The 21,452-nt window shown below is 43.9% G+C and overlaps 1 protein-coding gene across 2 annotated transcripts in view; it reads left to right on the forward strand.

Annotated features, from left to right (window-relative positions):
* The window catches only part of CA10 (carbonic anhydrase X), a 537,715-nt gene that overhangs the window by 510,413 nt on the left and 5,850 nt on the right, over window positions 1-21,452 (forward strand). For both annotated transcript variants that reach the window (XM_011999215.1, XM_011999214.1), the window contains 2 exons: window positions 6,228-6,323; window positions 10,691-10,763. In XM_011999215.1, the coding sequence (XP_011854605.1) occupies window positions 6,228-6,323; window positions 10,691-10,763 (169 nt within the window). The remainder of the gene's footprint in view (window positions 1-6,227; window positions 6,324-10,690; window positions 10,764-21,452) is intronic.

A 21,452-nucleotide genomic window follows, 5' to 3' on the forward strand; every position in this document is an offset into this window, starting at 1 on the left:
GATCTTAGCTCACTGCAAGCTCTGCCTCCCAGATTCACACCATTCTCTTGCCTCAGCCTCCCAAGTAGCTGGGACTACAGGCACCCGCCACCACGCCCGACTAATTTTTTGTATTTTTAGAGAGACGGGGTTTCACTGTTTTAGCCAAGATGGTCTTGACCTCCACGCCTGACTAATTTTTTGTATTTTTAGTAGAGATGGGGTTTCACTGTGTTAGCCAGGATGGTCTTGATCTCCTGACCTCTTGATCTCCTGACCTCGTGATCCACCTGACTCAGCCTCCCAAAGTGCTGGGATTACAGGCATGAGCCACCGTGCCCAGCCGATGATGACTAACTTTGACAATGATGTTCAGCACCCATGTGACTGTATCAGGTGTCTATGGTTTACATCTGTTCTGATCACCCAGTACCCATGCCATTTTGGTTGCAAAATATTTTGAATTTTGATTAGAGTTCTCCAAACAGAATCAATAGGCTATATACACAGATATATAAGAGATTTATTGTGGAAATTTGCTCACAATTATGGAAGCCAAGAAGTCCCACAATATGCAGTCTGCAAGCTGGAGAACCAGGGGGTGCTGACTGTGTAATTCCCAACCCCAAACCATAGGGAGAGAGGTGATCGCTAGTATAAATCCCAGAGTCTAAAATCTGGAGACCCAAGAACCAGGAGCTCTGATGTCCAGGGGCAAAAAAAGAGGGATGTCCCAGCTCAAGGAAAGAGAGATAATCCTCCACCTTTTTATTCTATTCATACCTGCAATAGATTGGATGTTGCCCACCCCCACTGATAAGGCCAGATCTTCTTTACTCAGCCTACTGATTCAAATGCTAATATCTTCTAGAAGCACCTTCACAGGCACACCCAGAAATAATGTTTTTCCTGCTCTCTGGGCATCCCTTTGCCCAGTCAAGTTGTCCATATAAAATTAACTATCACAAACTTGCCTCCTGGATGAGAGCACCTATGAGAGCAGAGAGGAGCTACACTTGGTGCTCAGAGACAGTATTTCATGGAAGGTGTCCTGGAGAAGATGAGACACAAAGAGAATAGTTGCAAAATAGCATGTGCTTGAGTGTGAACTCAAATAGTCATAGGAACTGGGCACAAACCCAGCTGAACTATGAGGTAAGGAAGGGTAAGCAAGGCTTCCTCAGACCCCGTTTTGCCCTCCTCTACACCAGAGAGATCTTTCAAAAACGCACATCAGATCAATTGGTTTCTTCTTTAACACCTGTTACTTCCTATTGTGTTCGGAATAAAATCAAAGCTCCTCACCATGATCTACAAAGCCTTGCATGAACTGATCCCATCTTGAGCCACCTTCATCCTTTCCCAGCCATTCCTAGCTGCTTGTCCCAATCTGAGGCTCTTTGCATTGGCCATGCTCTCTACAAGTGATATGCCTCCCTCTGATCTTCCCATACCTGAGTCCTCGTCATCAGAATTTGGCTCAAATGTTAGCCTACCCAAAGGTTTTCACCAACCATACTACAGAATGTTGCTCCCACTTCTGCATCCCTGCCCCCATTCTTTCCAATATTGCCTTTCACTTTGTAAGTCAAAATCTTGTTTTGTTTCCTTCAAAGCTATCTTTGCCACCATCTGAAACTATCTCTAGGAGGACAAAGACCTTCTCAGTCTTATTCCAATTGACCTTAGCACATAGCTGGCCCTTAAAGATGTTTTGAACAAATGAATTCCAGGTCCACGTAAAGGATTGAGGTGAGGTGGCCTTTCTGAGATGAGATGACAAGAACAAGTCACATCAGATCATGAAGGACTTAGATATAGAGAATGCACTGGATCATGGCACCTGCCATGTGGGAGCATCATGACAAGACTGGTAATATTCTCCCTGGAAGACTGCCTGTCATTTCTCAGTCTTGCATTTCCAGGAAGCTTCTCTAGGAGGATACTCGCCTAAAACTAATTTAAAAAATCAAAATTATAAAATAAGTTCCAGGAATCCAGGTTTAGCCCTTTCCCATGGTAATTCCAACTAAACTAGCAGAAGTCCTCAAGGCATCTCTTTAATGAATGTCTTAGATTCTTGAATTTGGTGTTCAATTAGCATGTCATCATCAGCCCCCAAAGAGTTTGCTCTCATTGTCCCTGCAATCTTAGTCAAATCATGCACTTGCTCAGACAGTTGAACAATCACTTATTGATCATCTGTTTCACATCAGACACTCTGATTACTGTGCATAAGCCTTAAAATTGGGGCTCAGTTAAGGTATAGCTTAGGGCCCATCTAAGTTATTCAAAAATTCAGACTTTAAATGGTTGAGATTTAAAAGTGTTACCTATAAACAGCAAAAAGAAATCCACAGACATCACTTTCAGAACTCATCTGCCAATCTGATACTCTGTCCCTAGCAGGATGTGATTTGCACATTGCTGCTCCCCAAGCCCAAATTCATGGTAGGAAAGCAGTGAACCCCGCTTTTCTCCAGACCCACCTGGACCCATGCATGCTGTGAGTGGTTAGTGGGTATTGGGTTGGCATTCTTGTGCCTGACTAGGGAAGAGCAAAGGCAATAGCTGCAGGAGCTGTGATCACCACCAACAAAGACCTGGAAGGCAGTAGAAAGGAAGCAGCACTTTTTCATAGTTAAGCCCTGCTGCTGCTGCATGATCTGGTACAGGTCCCAGGTTATCTTTGATGCCCAAACTGTGTTCTTACAGCTGAGAACAAAAAGCCTGGTGACTGTCAAGCTGTCTCCTGAGCTCTTCTGTTGCTCCTAGATGTTCTGTTGCCTGGGGAATCTCCTGGTGCCTCTTCAGCACACAAACATACACATTCTATAAACTGCAAAGGCCTATAGAGCACATGTCTGCCTTAATAGCCATCACCTGAAGTTAAACACCTCCCAAACTCCCACCTCTATTTTCTCCTGGTTCCAATCTGCTCTCTTACAGTCCATGCTGATTATCTCATTCCCCTGCTCAAAGCCTATCTATTGTTGACATTCCAGGGGTCTTATGATCCGGACTCAGCCTGTTTTCCGACATAGGTGATGCATGTGCTCCTTAACCCACCCAAACTGAAGTAGAGAAGGGGTAAACAGCCAGACAAAACAGGACTCTGCTCACCAGCCAACAGTATCGGCTATAGCAGCACTTCCGAAACTTTAGCGTGCATCCAAATCACTAGGAATTTGAGAAAATGCAGATCTTGATTCAGAAGACCTGGGATGGAGCTCCCGATTGTGCATTTCTAACAAGCTCCTAGATGCTGCGGCTGCTGCTCATCCCTAGAGCACACACTGAATAGCCAAGCTCTGTCATCTTATTAACATCTGACTGGGGGTCAGACAGAAAATGCTCAAAACTCATATTCAAAATAGCTTTATTTCTAGAAGGTATTAACTATAAATTCACCAGTTTTGTAAAGCAAAAGATCAATTTCATACGGTTCAACCTAACACAATAGACAGTCCATCAACAACTGCTAATAGAAACCAAAGCTCCTGATATCAGAATCCTAGCCAACTCACCTTGGAACAGACAGGAGGCACGACTTCAGATCAAAGTTTTAAATGTGTTAACTTAAGCTTAAAGCACAGCACAGCCTCAGCCCTGTACTTGCCAGCTCCTTTCTTACAGTGTCTGGCTCCCGAAAGAATCCCACCCTATGGGGCAACCCATGGCCCAGAAGACTTCTTCCTGCCTTTTTCTGGCTTGCAAGCTGGACAGAAGGATCACTCCACTGGATTGCCTTTCACATCCCTGCTCTGGTGTTCAGAACATGCTGTAACATCAAGGCATGTCTGGAAGCACTGGCACATTCCCTGGCGGTTTTGTCGGTCACCTGTATCAGTGAGAAGAACTTAGCAGATGGCAGGGTGTGTTTTGTTCTCATTAGAAGCTTACTCAGCACTAGAAGGGAGGTGTGCTGAGTGTGTGAGAACCCCCCAGTCCCTGGTTCTTCCACCTGGCAACATTTCTCCCCCTGCAGAAAGTCCTGGTTGTGTGGGGGTACAAGGGAGGGGGTATTAAAAGTCCTGCAGAGGCAGAGCAACCCCTGCCTGCGGTTGCCTTTCTGATGGCAGAGTAGCTACTGTAGAATCATCCATCTCCATTGGCAAAACTCATAGGTGAAAAAGCAAAAAGCAAATAGGATATTTCAAGAGCAACAGTAATACGTGCTCTCTTCATGAGAAGTTCCACTACTGCTCAGGAAGCTCAAGATATTCTCAGATTCAAGGTACTGTCCATCTGATTAGGCACCGATGGGATATTAATGCTCATTGATTATGTTCCACTTGTTCTCAAGTCCAACCTCCCTCTAGCTGGTAAGCTTTTGATGAATACAAGTATCACCCTACATCAATTAAGTCAGAATGTGAGAAGGCATAGACAGGCACAGGTGGGCTTTAAAAGCACCCAGGCGATCTGGATGCACAGTGAAGGTCACAAACCACTGGGTTAGATATGGTTTATTTTTCTCAAAGTTCAAGGAAAAGCATCTTTTTTGATCATCACATTTCTCAACTTCCAAAACTTCACCTTTTTTAATGCAATACAAGAGATTGGCAATAATGAGTACTCTCCTACACTTTCAGAGTCACAAATCACTTCTATGCGCATCACCTTATTGGATTTTCAAATCAGCCTGTGGAAAATGCTAACACCATTACAGAAAGATATATGATGTGCTTGCTGTGCCATTGTTTATAAGAGACAAAAAAAAAATGGAAACAACCCGAAAGCCAGTGAGAAGATGTCTAAATATGTTATGGGCGTTTGTGCAACTGAGAATTCTATAGTTATTAGGAAGACTTGGGGAGATCTATATGCATTGACTTAGAGAGATAGCTACAAACTACTTTTAAATTTTAAAAAATGAAGTTCAGAATCATAATTATGAATCGTCCCTTTCTATTTTTTAACACTTACTGTAGACTAGGGAATTTATTGTTTTTTATACCCTATATGTGTTTGTGTGATTTATAAGCACAAAACAAGTAACCACAAGGATGTACACTAAACTGTTAATAGTTGTATGTGTGGTGTGGACTAGAATTAGAAAGAGGTGGTAGGGGGGCATCACTTTTTTTACTTCTATATTTTAATTTGTTAAAAAATTATGCTTCCGGCTGGGCGTAGTGGCTCACACCTGTAATCCCAGCACTTTGGGAGGCCAAAGCAGATGGATCACGAGGTCATGAGATCAAGACCATCCTCGCTAACATGGTGAAACCCCGTCTCTACTGAAAATACAAAAAATTAGCCTGACGTGGTGACATGCACCTGTAGTCCCAGCTACACTGGAGGCTGAGGCAGGAGAATCACTTGAACCTGGGAGGCAGAGGTTGAAGTGAGCCGAGATCATGCCACTGCACTCCAGCCTGGGTGACAGAGCGAGACTCCAACTCAAAAAAAAAAAAAAAAAAAAAAAATTATGCTTCCATACTGTTAAGAAAAAACTATTTTAAAATCACAGCCCTGAGATGAATTTTAAGGAGAGATCATCTTACGCATTTTTCAGAGGAAACAATTGATCCCAGTGATGTGGGGTAACATTATCATGTGGCTTAAAATTGCTGAAACATCTGTTTGAACATGTATGTATGCTTATGCACACTTTTTAAAAATGAATTTAAAAAAAAATAAGTAACAGGAAAAAGGCTCAACAGGTGGACTGATCCTTGTTGAATGAGGAGGAAATAGAGTCCTGCACAACCAGATGACCGGAGCAGGCTGATGCATCAGAAGCCTGATCCATCAGCTACTACTGCATCTTGCAGGCTAGCCAGTTTCATCCCAGGTCATGACTGACTCAGGACCTAACAGTTCCCTGTTTGCCCCCAGGCTGCGAGGAAGATTTACTGGCTGCCAGTGGCAGCTGTTGGTGCAGCAGGGACACAACGTCCACCCCTACAGGGCAGTTCCGTTCCTAACAAGGAAAATTCACTTTACACGTGCTTTAGGGGAAATGTCCTGGGATGGAGCCAGAGCCAGATGGGCTCTGAGCTTATTAAAAGCATGCTTGTTACCAGAAAACATTTGCAAATATGTGTGGGTATTTTTGTGTGTGTGCATGCATTTTACACACACGCGAACACATATCCCTCTGAAATCCCTTCAATTAAGATTGTCTTCCAAATTGTTCCTCAATATACTTTGCAGTTTACCCTTACGTAGGGGCAAGTGCTATGCCTCCTACCTTTTAATGTTGAGTTATTGTTCTGATTCTTGTTTTTCCCTCCTGCCAGGTGCAGCTCATCCACTATAACCATGAGCTATATACAAATGTCACAGAAGCTGCGAAGAGTCCAAATGGATTGGTGGTAGTTTCTATATTTATAAAAGTAAGTCTCTTGCATTCCTTCATTCTTCTCACCATCCCCACCTCAATGAGAATACCAATTTATGGTCTCTGTTGGAGTTAGAAATATTAAAAGGGGTGCTATCCATGCCTAAGAAAACTACGGGGTGGTGCCTTTTATATACATGAGATTTATGAAAAATGAGGTCCCCTGCAGTGAGATGCAAAAATGATGAGCTCCATTCCAGAGCATCTGGGCCTGAGGATTCAAGCAGCTTCTGTCCTAGAAAGAAAAAGGCGGCTGGATCCAGGAACAGGCTTTGGGACCCAACTAATGTAGTCAAATCAGAAGGATGTAATACTAGAAGGGCAGGTGGCTCACTAATGCCCCACAGGATTAAAGTCCTGTTCACCATTCAGCTGCCCCTTATAAACACAGGAAGCAGCGAGATGTCTCTCCCCTCCAGGCACTGCACTAAATAGCTCCTTCCAGCTTCCTCACAATTGCTGTGATCATCATCTTTCTGTCTTACTCTCCCACTTCTTCATAAGCATCCCTGGTAATAAGATTACCCACACTGACTTTATAACATTCTAAGGAAATTCCACATCTCCCTAACAGTCAACAATGACAACATAAAATCTCCAACCAAGCACATTCTAATTTGTTAAAAAAAAAAAAAAAAAATACCAAATACCTTTAACATTTTAGCAGATGTAGAGAGAAGCAGATATGCAAATTTTTTAATAAAAAAAGAAATTGCTTTCCTAATTAGAAAAAGTTTTTTAAAAGCAATGTGTGGCAGTTCCAAACATTAGCAGTCACCATGCTAGCCCCTGGGGACGTTTTGGCCAGATCATTAGAGAAAGTGCCCCAATCAGAACTGGGAATCTGATGAAGATGATGAATAGAAACCCAGTATTTGCCACCAGGGAATTTTAACAGGGCTGTCATGATGACATCATTATTACTCAAAAGAATGGGTACCTGGGGCACTACTCCCTCTCCCCACCCTGACAAAAGCATTACCCCGTGCAATAGGCACTTCACCCTCCCTGGTCATTCATGCCATGCCCCCTCCTAACTTCCTCACCCTCCCCTCAGTCAGATCGTGGCAGACCTATGCACTGGGCAGGGGCTCGACGGAGCATCTATGGCTACTAAGGTCAACCTCCTCTGGTTTGTCATTAGCAAAGAGAGGAAGGGACATTTGGCCAGGGAAGCGTATTTTTAGGCTTTCATGCCTTTATGATACTCGACACAACATCTCAAAGGAAACTGGTCTCAGCACAGATCCTAATGGTATCTCCTGGCATCATCACAAACTCTGGAATGATAAACAATAGATTTCTGAATGCCAGACACTATGATATGTATTTTACATCTATTTTATTGTTTAGTAATAAATTCAGAGTTGGGCATTTGTGTTGTATCTTACAGATAAGTAAAATCGTTCAGAAAACCTTTGGCATTTCACCCAAGTTCATGTCGCTTATCACAGCCCAGCCAGGAGAGGATCCAAGTCTTCCCTGACTTTAATACTCATGAAAGAATGGCTTACTCATTCTATCCCTTTCCAATAGAGCTGGGAGAAAGCAAGTGAGGGCAAGAAGGGAAACCATGACATTTTAAAACCTTTTTCCCATGCTCCTCACAACCCCATGCTACTCATAAGCACAGGGCAAATTCCTGTATCTCTTAATGAAGCCCTGATTATGGCATTGATAACCAATTTGTACATTCAACCTGGGCCGCACTCACTGTGAAGCCTGTAGATATGTCACAATATTGTCATATGTGTCCAGGAGCTCACCTCCCCCTATGGCTTTCCCAGCACAAATCCTGCCTGCCCCAGCAATTCCTGTCCTTTGGGGAGTGTCTCGACCTTGGTCCTGACTTTGCCTCACGTGACTGAAAGCTTGAATCAGTGACTGTCATTCCGGAAGCACAGGCATATGACTGCTGACAGAGTGATGGATACACTGGGAAGCCAACAGCAAACTACTGGTGTGTTTCACAAGCTCCTACAGAAACGTTCATTCCTACTGAGCTCATGACTAGCAGTTGGGGTTAGCAGGTCCTGGTTGCTTGCCCACAGGTTGTTGAAAGGAACTTAGCCTGTAGACCCTGAGGTCAGTGAAGGGATAATGACTAGCTCCTGTAGTTTCACTCCTAGGGATGAAGCCCTTCTTTCCCTGAGCAGACCTAAAGCTTTCTTGCTAGATCTCAAAATAAGCCACAACATTTCTGTCTTCCCTCCATATAATCAACTCCCAGAAAATCAACTCCCAGACAATCAACTCCACCATGAGTTATTTATGCTGTGGCTGACCATTCACTCATCTCAAAACTCTGATGGAGCGTGGGGTACTACAGGCCAGCCCTCTGCTAGGCACTGGTACCCAGAAGTAAGACGAACAAAGCTCTTGGTCCCTAAGGGTTCACAGCTTCTTGTAGTTGTCCTCCCCTCCTTCTGAACTCTCTGCCCCTCCCTTTCCAGCAGGGTGGGCAGGAATGGGATATGACAAGCCCCACATCCTGGTAGTTTAGCCCTAGAGTTATCACCCTGGCTAAAAGCTGAGCCATAAAAAAGTTGGAGTTACTGTCTAAAAGGAGATACTTGCTTATCTGTTTTATTTATCTGTGTCCTCCACAAATCTCCCACCCTTGCTGTGACCACAGGGAACTGAGATTTGGCTGTAATTGCTGCTCAATCACACACCATTAACTTCCCACTTAAGCTCACTTATACCAAGTACATATTTTATCCTCTCACCCACGCAGCCAACACACTAGAGCCCACAAATCATCTGTGTGCACTTTGGAAATTTTTCAATTATTTTTAATCAGCTCAAAACAGTCTGGTCCCAACATAAGAGCTGCCCAGACTCACCAGGTACCAGGAGCTCAAGGCACCCAGGGAGTAAGGTACATAACAGATCCTTTACCTGCCACGACAATATATTCCTAGCCATCTTTCTTTCATGGGGTGCAGGAGCAGGCTTCAAGCTATCTTTTAAATGACTGAAGAGGATGTCAAAGTAGATGTTGAATATAGCACTGAGGGGAGCAACAGTATTTAATTTGGGACTTTTTCTATTTAGGGGTGGACTTTTACCTCCATTGGGTGTTGTCACTCACCAAGCTCCCTTTGGTGTGTGTCTCACCACAACACAGCCAGGAAACTGCAAAAAGAGAGACAGATGGTGGGAAAATAAACAGTCTGTGCTTTCTCTAAGCTAAAATTACCTGTTGCTTATCTAATAATAATAATCATCTGCTGCAATTTTTCCAACCCTCAGATAAATCAGATTTAAAATGTTGATGTGTCACAACATCCGATTAGCCGCTGAGGCATAAATTACAGAGCAGAGCTAAGCAAGGTAGGAGAGAAATGACTAGGATGAACAATGGTACCCCAGAAAAGGCTGAGTAAACAAATGTTGTTAAGAAAACCCTTTTCTCATGTAGGGCCACATCACAGTCTCATCAATGATAGTTCCCTACTGAAGCCCCTGAAAACCTGGTTTCTTCTCCCAAAGGAGGAATTTGAAGCTATAAGGGCATAGGCATAAAATGGGAACGGATCCCTGAACATCTGGTACAATGTTTGACCCATGATAGACCCTCTGCAAATATTTGTTGGATGGATGGATGGATGGATGGATGGATGGATGGATGGATGGATGGATGGATTGAATTACATGGCTTATGATGTACTCAATTCATGCAATAATGAGCAGTGATATACCAAGATCCTATACTACTTTTCAGTTTTTTTTCCCATTTCCTTATACCTCTAATTCTGGGTATTCTTTATGTCTCACTCTCTACCTAGATGAATTTCCCCTTCCTAACATGCCAGTCCCTACCTTGCTTAAAAGCCTGACATCATCTGGCCCCTGCCAATCTTTCTAGGATCACCTCCTCTTCTTCCCCACACTCTCAGCTCCAAGTACACTGAAGTCCTTGCATGAGCATGCCTAGTTCTCACTTCCCCGTGTCCGTGTATGTACAGATTTCTCCGTATGAAATGCTTTTCCTTGCCTTTCATCCCTTTTCACACTCTATCACCGGAACACTTTGTTAACTTCTACCCACCCTCCCAGATGCATGACTTAAATTCTCAGGTGGTGGCTGGTCTTCCTCCAACATCATTATACCAATGACTCAATCATGGCACTCTCCACACTGTATGAGAGTGGTTTGTTCACTTACCTGTCTTCCTCTCTAGACTGGGCTGTCCTTGAGAGTAGGGACTCTGGCTTTGCTCTCTGAATTTCCAACTGTCATTGTGTTTGGCTCATGGTAGGTACTCGGTAACTATGAATGAATAAGTGAATGCCACGGGGAGATGTTTGTCCTGCAAGAGTGATGGCCAGTCATTAATATTTTCTTTTCTCCTCCAGGTTTCTGATTCATCAAATCCATTTCTTAATCGAATGCTCAACAGAGATACTATCACAAGAATAACATATAAAAGTAAGTTTGGTTCAATTTCCTCTACAGCAACTATTCTATAAAGGTTAGACCTGCCTGAAGGCAGGAAGCCAGAACTGATGATCTCCATGGGCCCTTTTCAGTTTCATGATCCTGCAATTCTGTTGAAAGTCACTCTGGAGAGTAGGGTTTGGCTAAGAAGCAGCTCATTTCAAGCAGAAGTCCCTAGTCATCCATGCCTAAGGCGATAACGATTATGGTTATGGTGGTCATCTTTATCCCACAGATGGGTAATGAGCCAGGGGACTCTGCTGGCTGATACGCTCCACCATGTCAGCTGGCCACAGTTGGGGCTTTGCCAATTATGGGATTGAGAAAGCACTCATCAGGTACTATGGATCCGATCGCAACACTTACAGAAGTCCTCAGCTAGACCAGTTCTGTGTGTGTGGCTGGGTCTCCTTTCTAGGCAGAGACAGGATGGCATCTCTCTTTATCCACATGTGTGGCCCATGGATGTAGAGGACTTTGTCCAGTTTCCTTGGGTTTCCAGAGTGTTTTATCCCCAGACTCCTTACACAGAAGAGAGAATAGTGCAAAGTTGAAGGAGGAAGGAAAAAGATGCTGCTGTCATCCCCAGCAATCCCAGAAGGTGCAGGATTTGGGAAAAGTTGGGTGAGATAGCACACACCAATAGATGAAAGAAATAATATGAGGATAAAAAGATTGTCTCTACCTAGTTAGGAGTGAGCAGGATACTGGGATTCAAGTCTTGGCTTTGTCCTTTATCAAGGAGTTTCCTCACTTTGACTGTCATTCATCTTGTAAAGTAAAAAAGCTGAACTTCAAGTTTCTAAAGTCCTTCTAGGTCTGGGATTCTGAATCAAGCAATAGGTAAATAATGATTCTCACAAAAGTGAAAAACAGTTGGCAAACATCCCAGCACCCCACATCCCCTTGGTGTGCCCTTCACCAAGCCAGGAGCTCAGCTGTGTCTGCTGCTTCTATCTCCAATGGCAATGTGAAAAAAAAAAAAAAAGAAAGAAAGAATGTGTACAGATCTCATCTTGGACTGCCAAGGGAGAGTATGGAGAATCCTTCACTCAGCCGTTTACTCACTTATCCGACACACATTTCCTGCATGCCTTCCACATGACAGACACCAAGCAAGGCTCCAGGGATGGAAAGATGGCCCAGACAGCAGCCCTACAACTACCAGGTGCTCACCGCCAAGTCCCTCCCATCTGCAGAGGCTGGGAGGCTGGTAGGGCTGAGGAATGAACCTGGAGAATCCCACTCCACCTAGATAGACATTTCCCAGAAAAATGAATTAAGTTGTCTCCAAGCATATTCTGCCTTTTCTCATTAGTATTCTTATGGAGTCCTCTCTAAGCACATACTTAGATTGCTCAGCTAAGGGAGATATTTCTGTCTTGTGTGTAAATAGCACATTTATAACTGCCCATAAAAGATTATTATTCTTTTAACTTTTTTGATTAAAAAAGCATGAAAATTAAATAAAATGTTTTCAAATAATCTTGGATTTGCAATTTAGAGACCGTGAAAATGCATGAAATCACACATTAAGCCCCAACACACAGTCTAACAGATTGCCAGTTGCAGAGTAAATCATTAGAGGGACTTTCCTCCCCACCCCACCATCCCGCCCCCAGCACTGGTCTGATTAATATTAAATGATGTGGCTTGGGCCACCAAGGGAGGAGCAAGAGTAGGGAGGGAGTGGAAGGGGAGGCAGGGAAGAAGGGAAAGACGGATGGAAGGAAGGAAAGGAAGAAAGGGAGGGAGGGAAGGAAAAGCATTCCAAGTGTGGAGAGCTACATGCACAAAACCTGGAGAGTACTGAAGGCCAGCGAAGAGTTCAGAGGGAGGAACTCTGTCTTCATCAGCTCTTCGTCTCAGTGCCTAAGACGAGGCACACCCAATAAGCACTGGTGATGGCCTGGGTGAATAGAAGGGTGAATGGCCTCTTTCAGGAGCTGTGACGGGGCAGAGGGAGTGGCAAGAAAGATGTTCTGGAGCCAGATCTTGAGCCATGTTAAGGTGTTTACGCAGAAGGCAGGCAGACATTTAAACACCCTTACCACCTCTGAAGACACATTCCTAAAAATACAAATAGAAGACAGCAGGAGCACCCCCGCTTGTGATCCCCATACTCTATACCTCTCAGGGCCCAGGGAAAAGAAAGGGGAACCAAAGCAAGATAAAGAGATCCTGGCCTGCATGGGGAAAGGTAGTTGATTTAGGCCCCCTAATAACAGGAATTTTGAGCTCCTATAATCCAGCAGGGAGTAATGGAGGTGTCCTCTGTAGTGACCTTTGTCACATACCTGAAGGGAGCAGCACTGCAGGAATAATGATGGCCGATTCATGGGAATGACCTCAACACTGCTTTGCCCAGGACACTGTGGCAGAAAGGATTGATTTGCACAGCAGAAAACCACAGCTCTCTTTTGTCCCTACAGCAGCCAGAAAGTTGGCCCAGTGGCAGGCAGGGGAGTCTGGAACAGGAGTCATTCACTAGAACACAGCCAGTGGGTGGGAAACACAAGACTGGAAGTCTCTCCCGAGGCTCTCCAACAGGCAGCAGGTTAGGCCAGCACTGGCCCATAAATTCAGGTTACGATGAAGACAACTCAGGCGGCCCCATCAGGGTATCCTGCTTCTGTCCTTCTAAGTGTGTGAGAGACAGAAATCAACCCCCCACCCCACCATTTCTACCATGCTACTGAGGGACACCTAACAACCACCCCTGCCCTTTCTACTGCTGCTACCCAGAACTTCACACCAGCATAGCTTCAATTTGCTCTGCTCATTTAGATGTAGTATCCACTCTGCAAGGTGCTGAGCCACAGGATTATGGAGATGATGCTTACTGAGCACTTTCCATACACCAAGGTCTATGCTTTACATGCAGGCCCCTTACCTAGTGCTAATGAAGTCCTTCAGAGTGGTATGATTGCCATCCCTAGTTTACAGATGGGAAAAATCAAGGCTTCAAGAGGTGAAGTCATTTGACCAATGACACACATTTAATGGCTGTATCAGTCAGCAACTTCTGCATAATAAACAAGCATTCAATGATAAGCACTGATTTCTTATTGCTGTCTCTGTGGGTTGGTAGGGGTGGCTCTGCTTCCAGTTACAGGTCTGCAAGTGAGCTGAAGCAGCTCAGCTCCACATGGCTCTCATTTTTCTAGGATCGAGATGATATCCAGGGCAAGTAGTTCTCATGGTAGAGGGAAGAAATAAGTGATGTGACTTAAGGCCTAGTCATGAAACTCACACATTCACTCTGTCCACTTCCACAAGCCAAAGCAAGCCATATGGCCAAGCTCAACATGAAAATCCTCCCAAGGAGATGAAGATGAGGAAGAAGTGAACATTTCCTGAAAAATACTCTATTCTTCCATGGTGGAAGAGCAAGGATCCAAATACGGGTCTTCCTGGGTACTGTTTCCTCTGCTTTTCCTTCCTATCATGCTTTCTCCCTAAGGAGGAAGGAAAGCTTAGGTCCAGGGTCTTAAAACTAATTGCAGTGAAGATACTTTCACATTCCATGAAACTTATTAGCACGTTTCTCTTAATTCCAACTTTGGTTCAGTTTGAAGAAGCATCTTTTTGCTGTTTGCATGTGCCTCCACTTGAAAGGGACATATACTAACCACAGAACTGATGGGAACTTTGGCAGTTCAAGTCCATCCTGACCTAAGCTCTCTCCAACTCCTGCCTGGCCCTGAACATGGTACCTCCAGTGGAAATCAGTCATTCAGAGGGACACAGTGACATTGCCATTATTGCCATAGTTACCAGAGAAGGCACAGAGATTAATTCTAGAAGGGATCGGTCTTCTGCAAATCTGCCCTTTGAAGGTCATTGTAACAAAAAGCCAATCTAGGAATTTAAGCAGAGTGACATAATCTGCTGACAAAAGGATTGCCTCAATGCTTGGTTGAGAATAGACTACAAGGGGCAGAGTCAACAATAGAAGAGGATTGCAGCAACCCAAATGATGAGACGATGGCACTCACCATGACCAGGCTGATGGGGATTGGCAGGGAGACGGTGAGAAATAATTGGGTATATTTTAAAGAAAAACCCAGGAGACCAGGCACAGTGGCTCACACCTGTAATCTGAGCATTTTGGGAGGCCGAGGCAGGGGGATCACGAGGTCAGGAGTTCGAGACCAGCCTGACCCCATCAGGTCAGGTCAGGTCAGTAGAGATGGTGAGACCCCACCTCTACTAAAAATACAAAAAGTAGCTGGGCATAGTGGCACACGCCTATAATTCCAGCTACTCGGGAGGCTGAGGCAGGAGAATCACTTGAACCTGGGAGGCGGAGGTTGCAGTGAGCTGAGATCACACCATTGCACTACAGCCTGGGCAACAAAGCAAGACTCTGTCTCAAAAAAAAAAAAAAAAGAAAAAAAAAGCCAAGAAGTGTACTGATATATCTGATAATATGTCTGATGTTTTATGTGAGAGAAAGAGGGGAGTGAGGGATGACTGTAAGGCTTTTAGCCTGAGCAACTGCAAGGAAGACATTTTCATCCACTGAGATGGAGAGACTGTGGATGAAGCATATTCGTGGGTGGGGAGGAAATCAGAAGTTTTGAACATGTTCAGCTTGAGATGTTTATAAGGTACCCACGAAGAGGTGTGGAGTAGGCAGTTGGATATATGAGTCTAGATTTCAGGAGGGAGAACTGGAGATATAAATGTGGAAGACGTTGGCATCCAGATGGCGTTTAAACGTTGGTGAAATCCTGGGAGTAAGAATAAATAGAGAAGAGAGGCGGGACATGTCCTCACTTTTGAAAGAGCAACTCAAATCTCCATGACTTAGGATTGAAAATCACTTCTAAAGATATCTTTAAAATCCCACCCTGGAAGAGGCTCCCGCGTGGCTGCCTCATCGGCTCGCTGAGGTGGTGCAGGGAGCGGCTGCAGGCATGGAGGCACTGGGGTGAAATCACAACATGGCAGCTGGAAGAGACACAGTCCATTTGCCCAGTTTGTAGGATTGGGCACAGAATGAATGACCAGGAAAAAAAAGGGGAACTGTGCAAAATCATTCTTTTGAGTCAGTTAAAAAAAAAAAAAATCAATGCCAGGAAATTCATACAAGGAGTAAAGAGGGAGAATCTCGCCAAGAGGATTGGGAATTTTGGAAGCTAAATGTTATGCTGGTAAAGGCACCACACCCATGGGAGGCAGTGTGTTCTAGTGAAGAGAGATCTGGGCTCCTATCCTGGCTCTACCACTTCCTTTTGTTGCCTGACTTCAAGCAACCTTCTAAACACCTCCCCCATCTGTAAGAGGAGGATATCAATGCTGATGTTGAGATGCTTGGCGTGAGAATCAAACAAGGTAATGAGTCAAATGCCTGAACAATGAGTGGTATAAACTAGGTGTACAATGAACGTGTATTTCTAAGTTGTCCTAAGGTACATGACTGTCAAATCCAGCTTCCTTCAGGGCAGGAGGCAGATTGCTATGAGGCCAAATAAAAATTATGTTGAAGGTAAATGCAATACAGGACACAGAGTCAACAGAATTTGCTTACTTTAAATGAAACACCGCTCCTGTGCTTGAATCCATGCAGTGGATGGTAATGATTTAATGAGATTCTACTACTTTCCTTGCAAGCTTAGATTTCATATGTCTGAGTGAAACTTATAAAACACTCTAACTGGGACTGACAATGAAAAAAACCAGCCTGAACTAAATTTGGGCTGAATTTAGAAAGTCTTCTAAAGAAAATCCATTTTATTAAAGTCAAATTCCCCTTCAACAGATTGGAGGTGAAGACTGAAATCATGACATTGAAAAATAGATTTTCTGAATGGATTTTCTGGAGGAGATACTGGTAATTTACTTGAAGTATTTTAATTTTTTAATGTAGTGTATAGGAATAATGCTAATATCTCTCATTTTTCTTGTGTTAATTAATTGGCATTAACAGAATCCCAATTAAATAAAAGGTAGTATTCTTATTTTATCTACCCGATTTCATTAAGCTAGCATTATTTTTTAAAGAGATTTTATGCTATTTTCAAGTGGCTAAACTAGTGACCGATGGAGTGTAAAGAGGCTTCTTAAGTGGGTAAGAGGGAATAGTTATTAGAACACTGCATATAAAACACTTTCTTCCAACATCCTAGGACAGTATTATTTTGGTAGCTTCATTCTCCTTCAACGTCACATGCCCCATTCATTTCATGTGTAATAAATACAGTGGTGAGCTTTAGTCCAATAAGAATCCAAAAGATCACAAATTTCAAATTTAAAAAGGTATGGTGGCCGGGCGTGGTGACTCATGTTTATAATCCCAGTATTTTGGGAGGCAGAGATGGGCAGATCACCTGAAGTCAGGAGTTCGAGACCAGCGTGGCCACCATGGTGAAACCCTGTCTCTACCAAAAATACAAATATTAGCTCGGCATGGTGGCAGGCACCTATAATGCCAGCTGCTTGGGAGGCTGAGGCAGGACAATCAGTGGAACCTGGGAGGTGGAGGTTACAGTGAGCCAAGATCACGCCACTGCACTCCAGCCTGGGCAACAGAGTGAGATGCCATCTCAAATAAAAAATAAGGAAAAAAAAGAGATACGGCTATTGTCTTAAAGTATTTCCTCTAAGGAAATAAAACCACACCACTGAAGGCATCTGGAGGAGAGCTTTCAAATACAGCGTTTTAACACGTGGCACAAGCCCCTTAAAGCATTTTTTTCAGTCTTACCCGTTTATAACTTTGCTTTACCCGTTATAACTTTATAACCTCCCCCAACCCCCAGATATTCTATTCAGCTAAAAGATGAATGTGTAGGCCAGGACAGACTAACTTGGAACTCCCTTAAACTTCTCAGTTCTTTGGGAAGTGTTTTATGCGTCGCTCCTCAGAGGGACGCAGTGTTAAATGTGATGAATATCACCAAGGAGTTTAAGCATATTGCTCCTGGTGCCTTTCTCTATGCTTAATTGAACTTGTACTCTCATTTCAAAGGAACGGCTTTGGAAATGTTTTCACAGAATGCGAAATGCAGCACACCACTTTCCATGTTGCAATCTAAGTAGTTACTCACGTCAGCAAGGAACAGAACAGGAGCAGCTCACCTCCATGAATCCAATTCTCAGAGGCCCCTTTTTTCATTTATTGTTTGTGTAAAACAAAATATCATATTACTTCATTCTTTAGTAATTGCCTTTTTTCATTTCAGTTGAATTTGCCTCAGATTACAAGAGGAAATGTCATTCTATATGAGAAAATTGCCAAATAGTTCCATATTGATCAGGAACTAGTCCAGTATTGATCTCTGAAACTGCCGTGCCTTGTTCTCATTGGAATAGTTCTCTTTGAATGGGAACTTCATAAGCAGGAAGCTGGGCAATATTAAATCTCATCAGTGGTCCACATGAGTAAGCACAATGCATTTAACAGAGGCTGCCTGTTAAATGCAGACTAAAAAAAAAGAGCTCAGACTGAGGGAAAGTTTTCCCCCACCCACCCCATGTGGTCCTAGGCATTTTATCACAGTGTACATCTCCTACAAAAAGAAAAAGTCAGCTTGGGGGTTGTAACCATGACTAAGAACTCAGTATAAGATAAATCACAGGTTCATCAAGAACATGTCAAAAAACCAAAGGTTCAGCTGTCAACTTCTGCAGTCATTTGAAATTACAAAATTGGTTGATAAACTACACACATGTATTCTACACTTATTGATTATCCAAGATCCAAGGGGTCTTCCTTTACTGTAAAGATATAGCCAACACATGCAAAATTACAACACTGTCATACAAAAATTTGACCTGCCTAAGATAAATTTGGCTAACAAGCTTATTTAAGTTGAAAGATGTTTTTGGATCCTAATACTTGAAGATGCAATTTTCCAGGACTGTCTGGTACCCTCAAGTAAGAGGTTACATTCTTTTCCATGAAGGAAGAATGAGTTGCTGGCAAAGCTACCATTAGAACTCAGACTTGAATTAGGACTCTTGACTTGACATCTAGGATTTGCCCTTTATAAGCTGTTTTCTCAGATGACAGGTAAATAGCTGATAGAGATATGAGAGAGAGAGAGAGAGAGAGAGAGAGAGAGAGAGAGAGAGAGAGGGGATAGGTAGAGAAACCTCTCTGTAAAACTATTCATGAAACTTGATATGAACATCTGTCCTCACTTCCACCAATAAACATCCTTAAAGCAAGCAGAGGCATGCAGGATCACTCCCACCGGCCTCTGAGCTTCACCCCAGATTTGCATCTTTGTTCACAAACAACTCTGACCCCTTCTAGATCTTTGCCATCCTTACTCATGAATAGAGCCATGGAAGTTTAGACAGAAGAATCGCCCTTCTGGTATATTGGTTCTCAGTCTCCTTTCTGTCTATAATGCCCAGATGATAACGCTGACAAGAACCAAACAATGGTTTTCTGCTGGCTGCTACATGGACAAGATAGTATGTGATGAAAAACTAGTTCCTGGCCTAGTTAGCCCTGGAAAACACCCCAGCATGCCTTGACATTAGGGCTGAAAACTTCTGTTTTACTCATGTTCTTTTCTTGGGTCCTTCTGCCTCTGTCCTATCAAACATACCAAGCAAGCTTCAATAGAGAGAAAAGAAGATGCAAAAACTTTAGCCAGTGTCTTTCAAATCCCAATACCTAAAAGACAGACACTGATTCAATGGCAGCCTCTGAGGCAGCGTGATGAGTCATGAAAACAAACATGACACGTTAAATGCACACTGACTCAGCAATGTTAATATGAAGGTACAGGAGTCTTTGGTATGGAAACATGGTAATACCATAGGGAGATGGAAACAGGGCAGGCAATCTCACCCTAATGTCTTAGGGTGTGACACATGGGGGCGGGGATGGTAGGCAGCATGTATTTAAGCTGAGGACGCTGACTGGAACCTCAGAGATGCTTCCCCTCATCCGACAGATGATATCATCTCTTCCTCCCTTGCTTTTGCCCAGCACTGCCGACAAGCAGAGCCGCCGAGCAGAAACCATTTCATTCGTTCATTCAAGCAGTGTTTACTATACACCCATTATGTGGTGGACTCATGCTGGCATTTGGGGGCTCAGAGATAAAAGATGCAAACCCTTCCCCTGAAGGCGCACAGCTTTGTAGGGACAGTCAAACAGGTAAATAATGATTGGCAAGCTAATTCAGTAAATACAGTGAAAGAGGTGGGCACTGGCCCAGCTGGGGAAGCCAGGGAGTCCTTGAGGAGAGGAACAGTAGTTATCCCAGGGAAGCAGGGCAAGGACCCTCCAGGGCAGGGCAGGAGGATGTGACAAACCTGGACCGCACCTTGTGCTAGGTGCTTGAGAAGCATGATCCCGTTTATTCCTCAAACAGGCCCATGAGCCAAGTACTCCAAACATCTGCATATTACAAATGTGGAAACTGAGGCTCAGATGGTTACCTATGGGTCCAAGGACACACGGACAGTGAGCAGCAAAGTCCGCTCCAACTGAGATGTGAGTCTAAAGCTCACTCTCTCCACTCTGGGTCTTTCCAAGTTCTGCTGTGTGAGGATACAGAAAGGGCAAAAGGTAGAGTATACGTATTAACAAGATTTGCAGAAAGAACACAGTGGGGAATGAAAATGTCAGGACAGCAGAAGCTGCCTATGTCCTCTGATGACTGTTGCATCTTGGAGAGGGAGTGGACAAAGAGGGATCTCCTGGCAGGACCTCAGTGGATGGAGTCTGGGGTATCAGCACTATGGTGTTTTGGAAACTTGCTGTGTGTAAGAAATCCCTGAGCATAACCTTTGCCTCTTGCTCCTAGCCTATACCACACCTCAGCCCCCAATATTTTCCACAAATATAGGTGCAGCACAAAGGCTGGTTATAGTTTCAAAGAAACAAAACATGTTCCTTTTATTTACTCCAGTCATGCCTGGAATGCCTCTCTTTCTACTTCTTCACTTCTCCCCACCACCCCAAATAAAATAAAATGCAATAATAACAGCATGCTAGAGTATGCAATGTGTTCCTCGTGCAAGCTTGGTTAAGCAAATCACATTGACCTTTAACAAAAATGTGCCGAATGCTTCCTTCTCTTATTCAATATGTTAATCTTCAGGCCAAACCACCATTAGAGCAAGCCTCATTAAGTGCAGATCTGATCATGCAACTCCCTGGCTTCAAACCCTTCAGTGGTTCCGCATTGCCTCCGGATGAAGCCCAAACTCCCAGTAGCGCTGGAAAGACCTTCTGGTGTGGCCTGTGCTGACCCCACCAGCCACATTTCTCACAGCAGCCCTCCCTCCCCTTGCATCTCCACGTCCCCCTGCAGCTCACACTCCATCCGTCCCCAAGTACACACCACTCTTTCCTTGGGTCTTTTTCTAGCATTGCTCTGTCTACAGTGGCCTTGACACCCTACCTCACTGCCAGCTACACACTGATCACCTTCTGCTGTTAAAGATGCAGTTGAAGTCAACTCCTCAATTCATTCCTTCCTCAGTCCCCCGCACCCCCGCCCCAGACAAAACTCACAGCCTCTCTTGGGCCCAGTGCAGATTTAGGTCAGTGTCTCTATGAGGCCTTCTGCATTCACTTAATTATTTCCTACTCACCTATACCTGGCTTAGTGCCTGACACATATTAGGGATTTAAGAGGCAGTCAGAGACAAATGCTGATATCCAATGTTAACTTATTATGTTGGCCCCGATATATATATATGTGT

Source organism: Mandrillus leucophaeus, unplaced genomic scaffold, assembly GCF_000951045.1.
Source record: "Mandrillus leucophaeus isolate KB7577 unplaced genomic scaffold, Mleu.le_1.0 Scaffold59, whole genome shotgun sequence".
NCBI lineage: Eukaryota > Metazoa > Chordata > Mammalia > Primates > Cercopithecidae > Mandrillus > Mandrillus leucophaeus.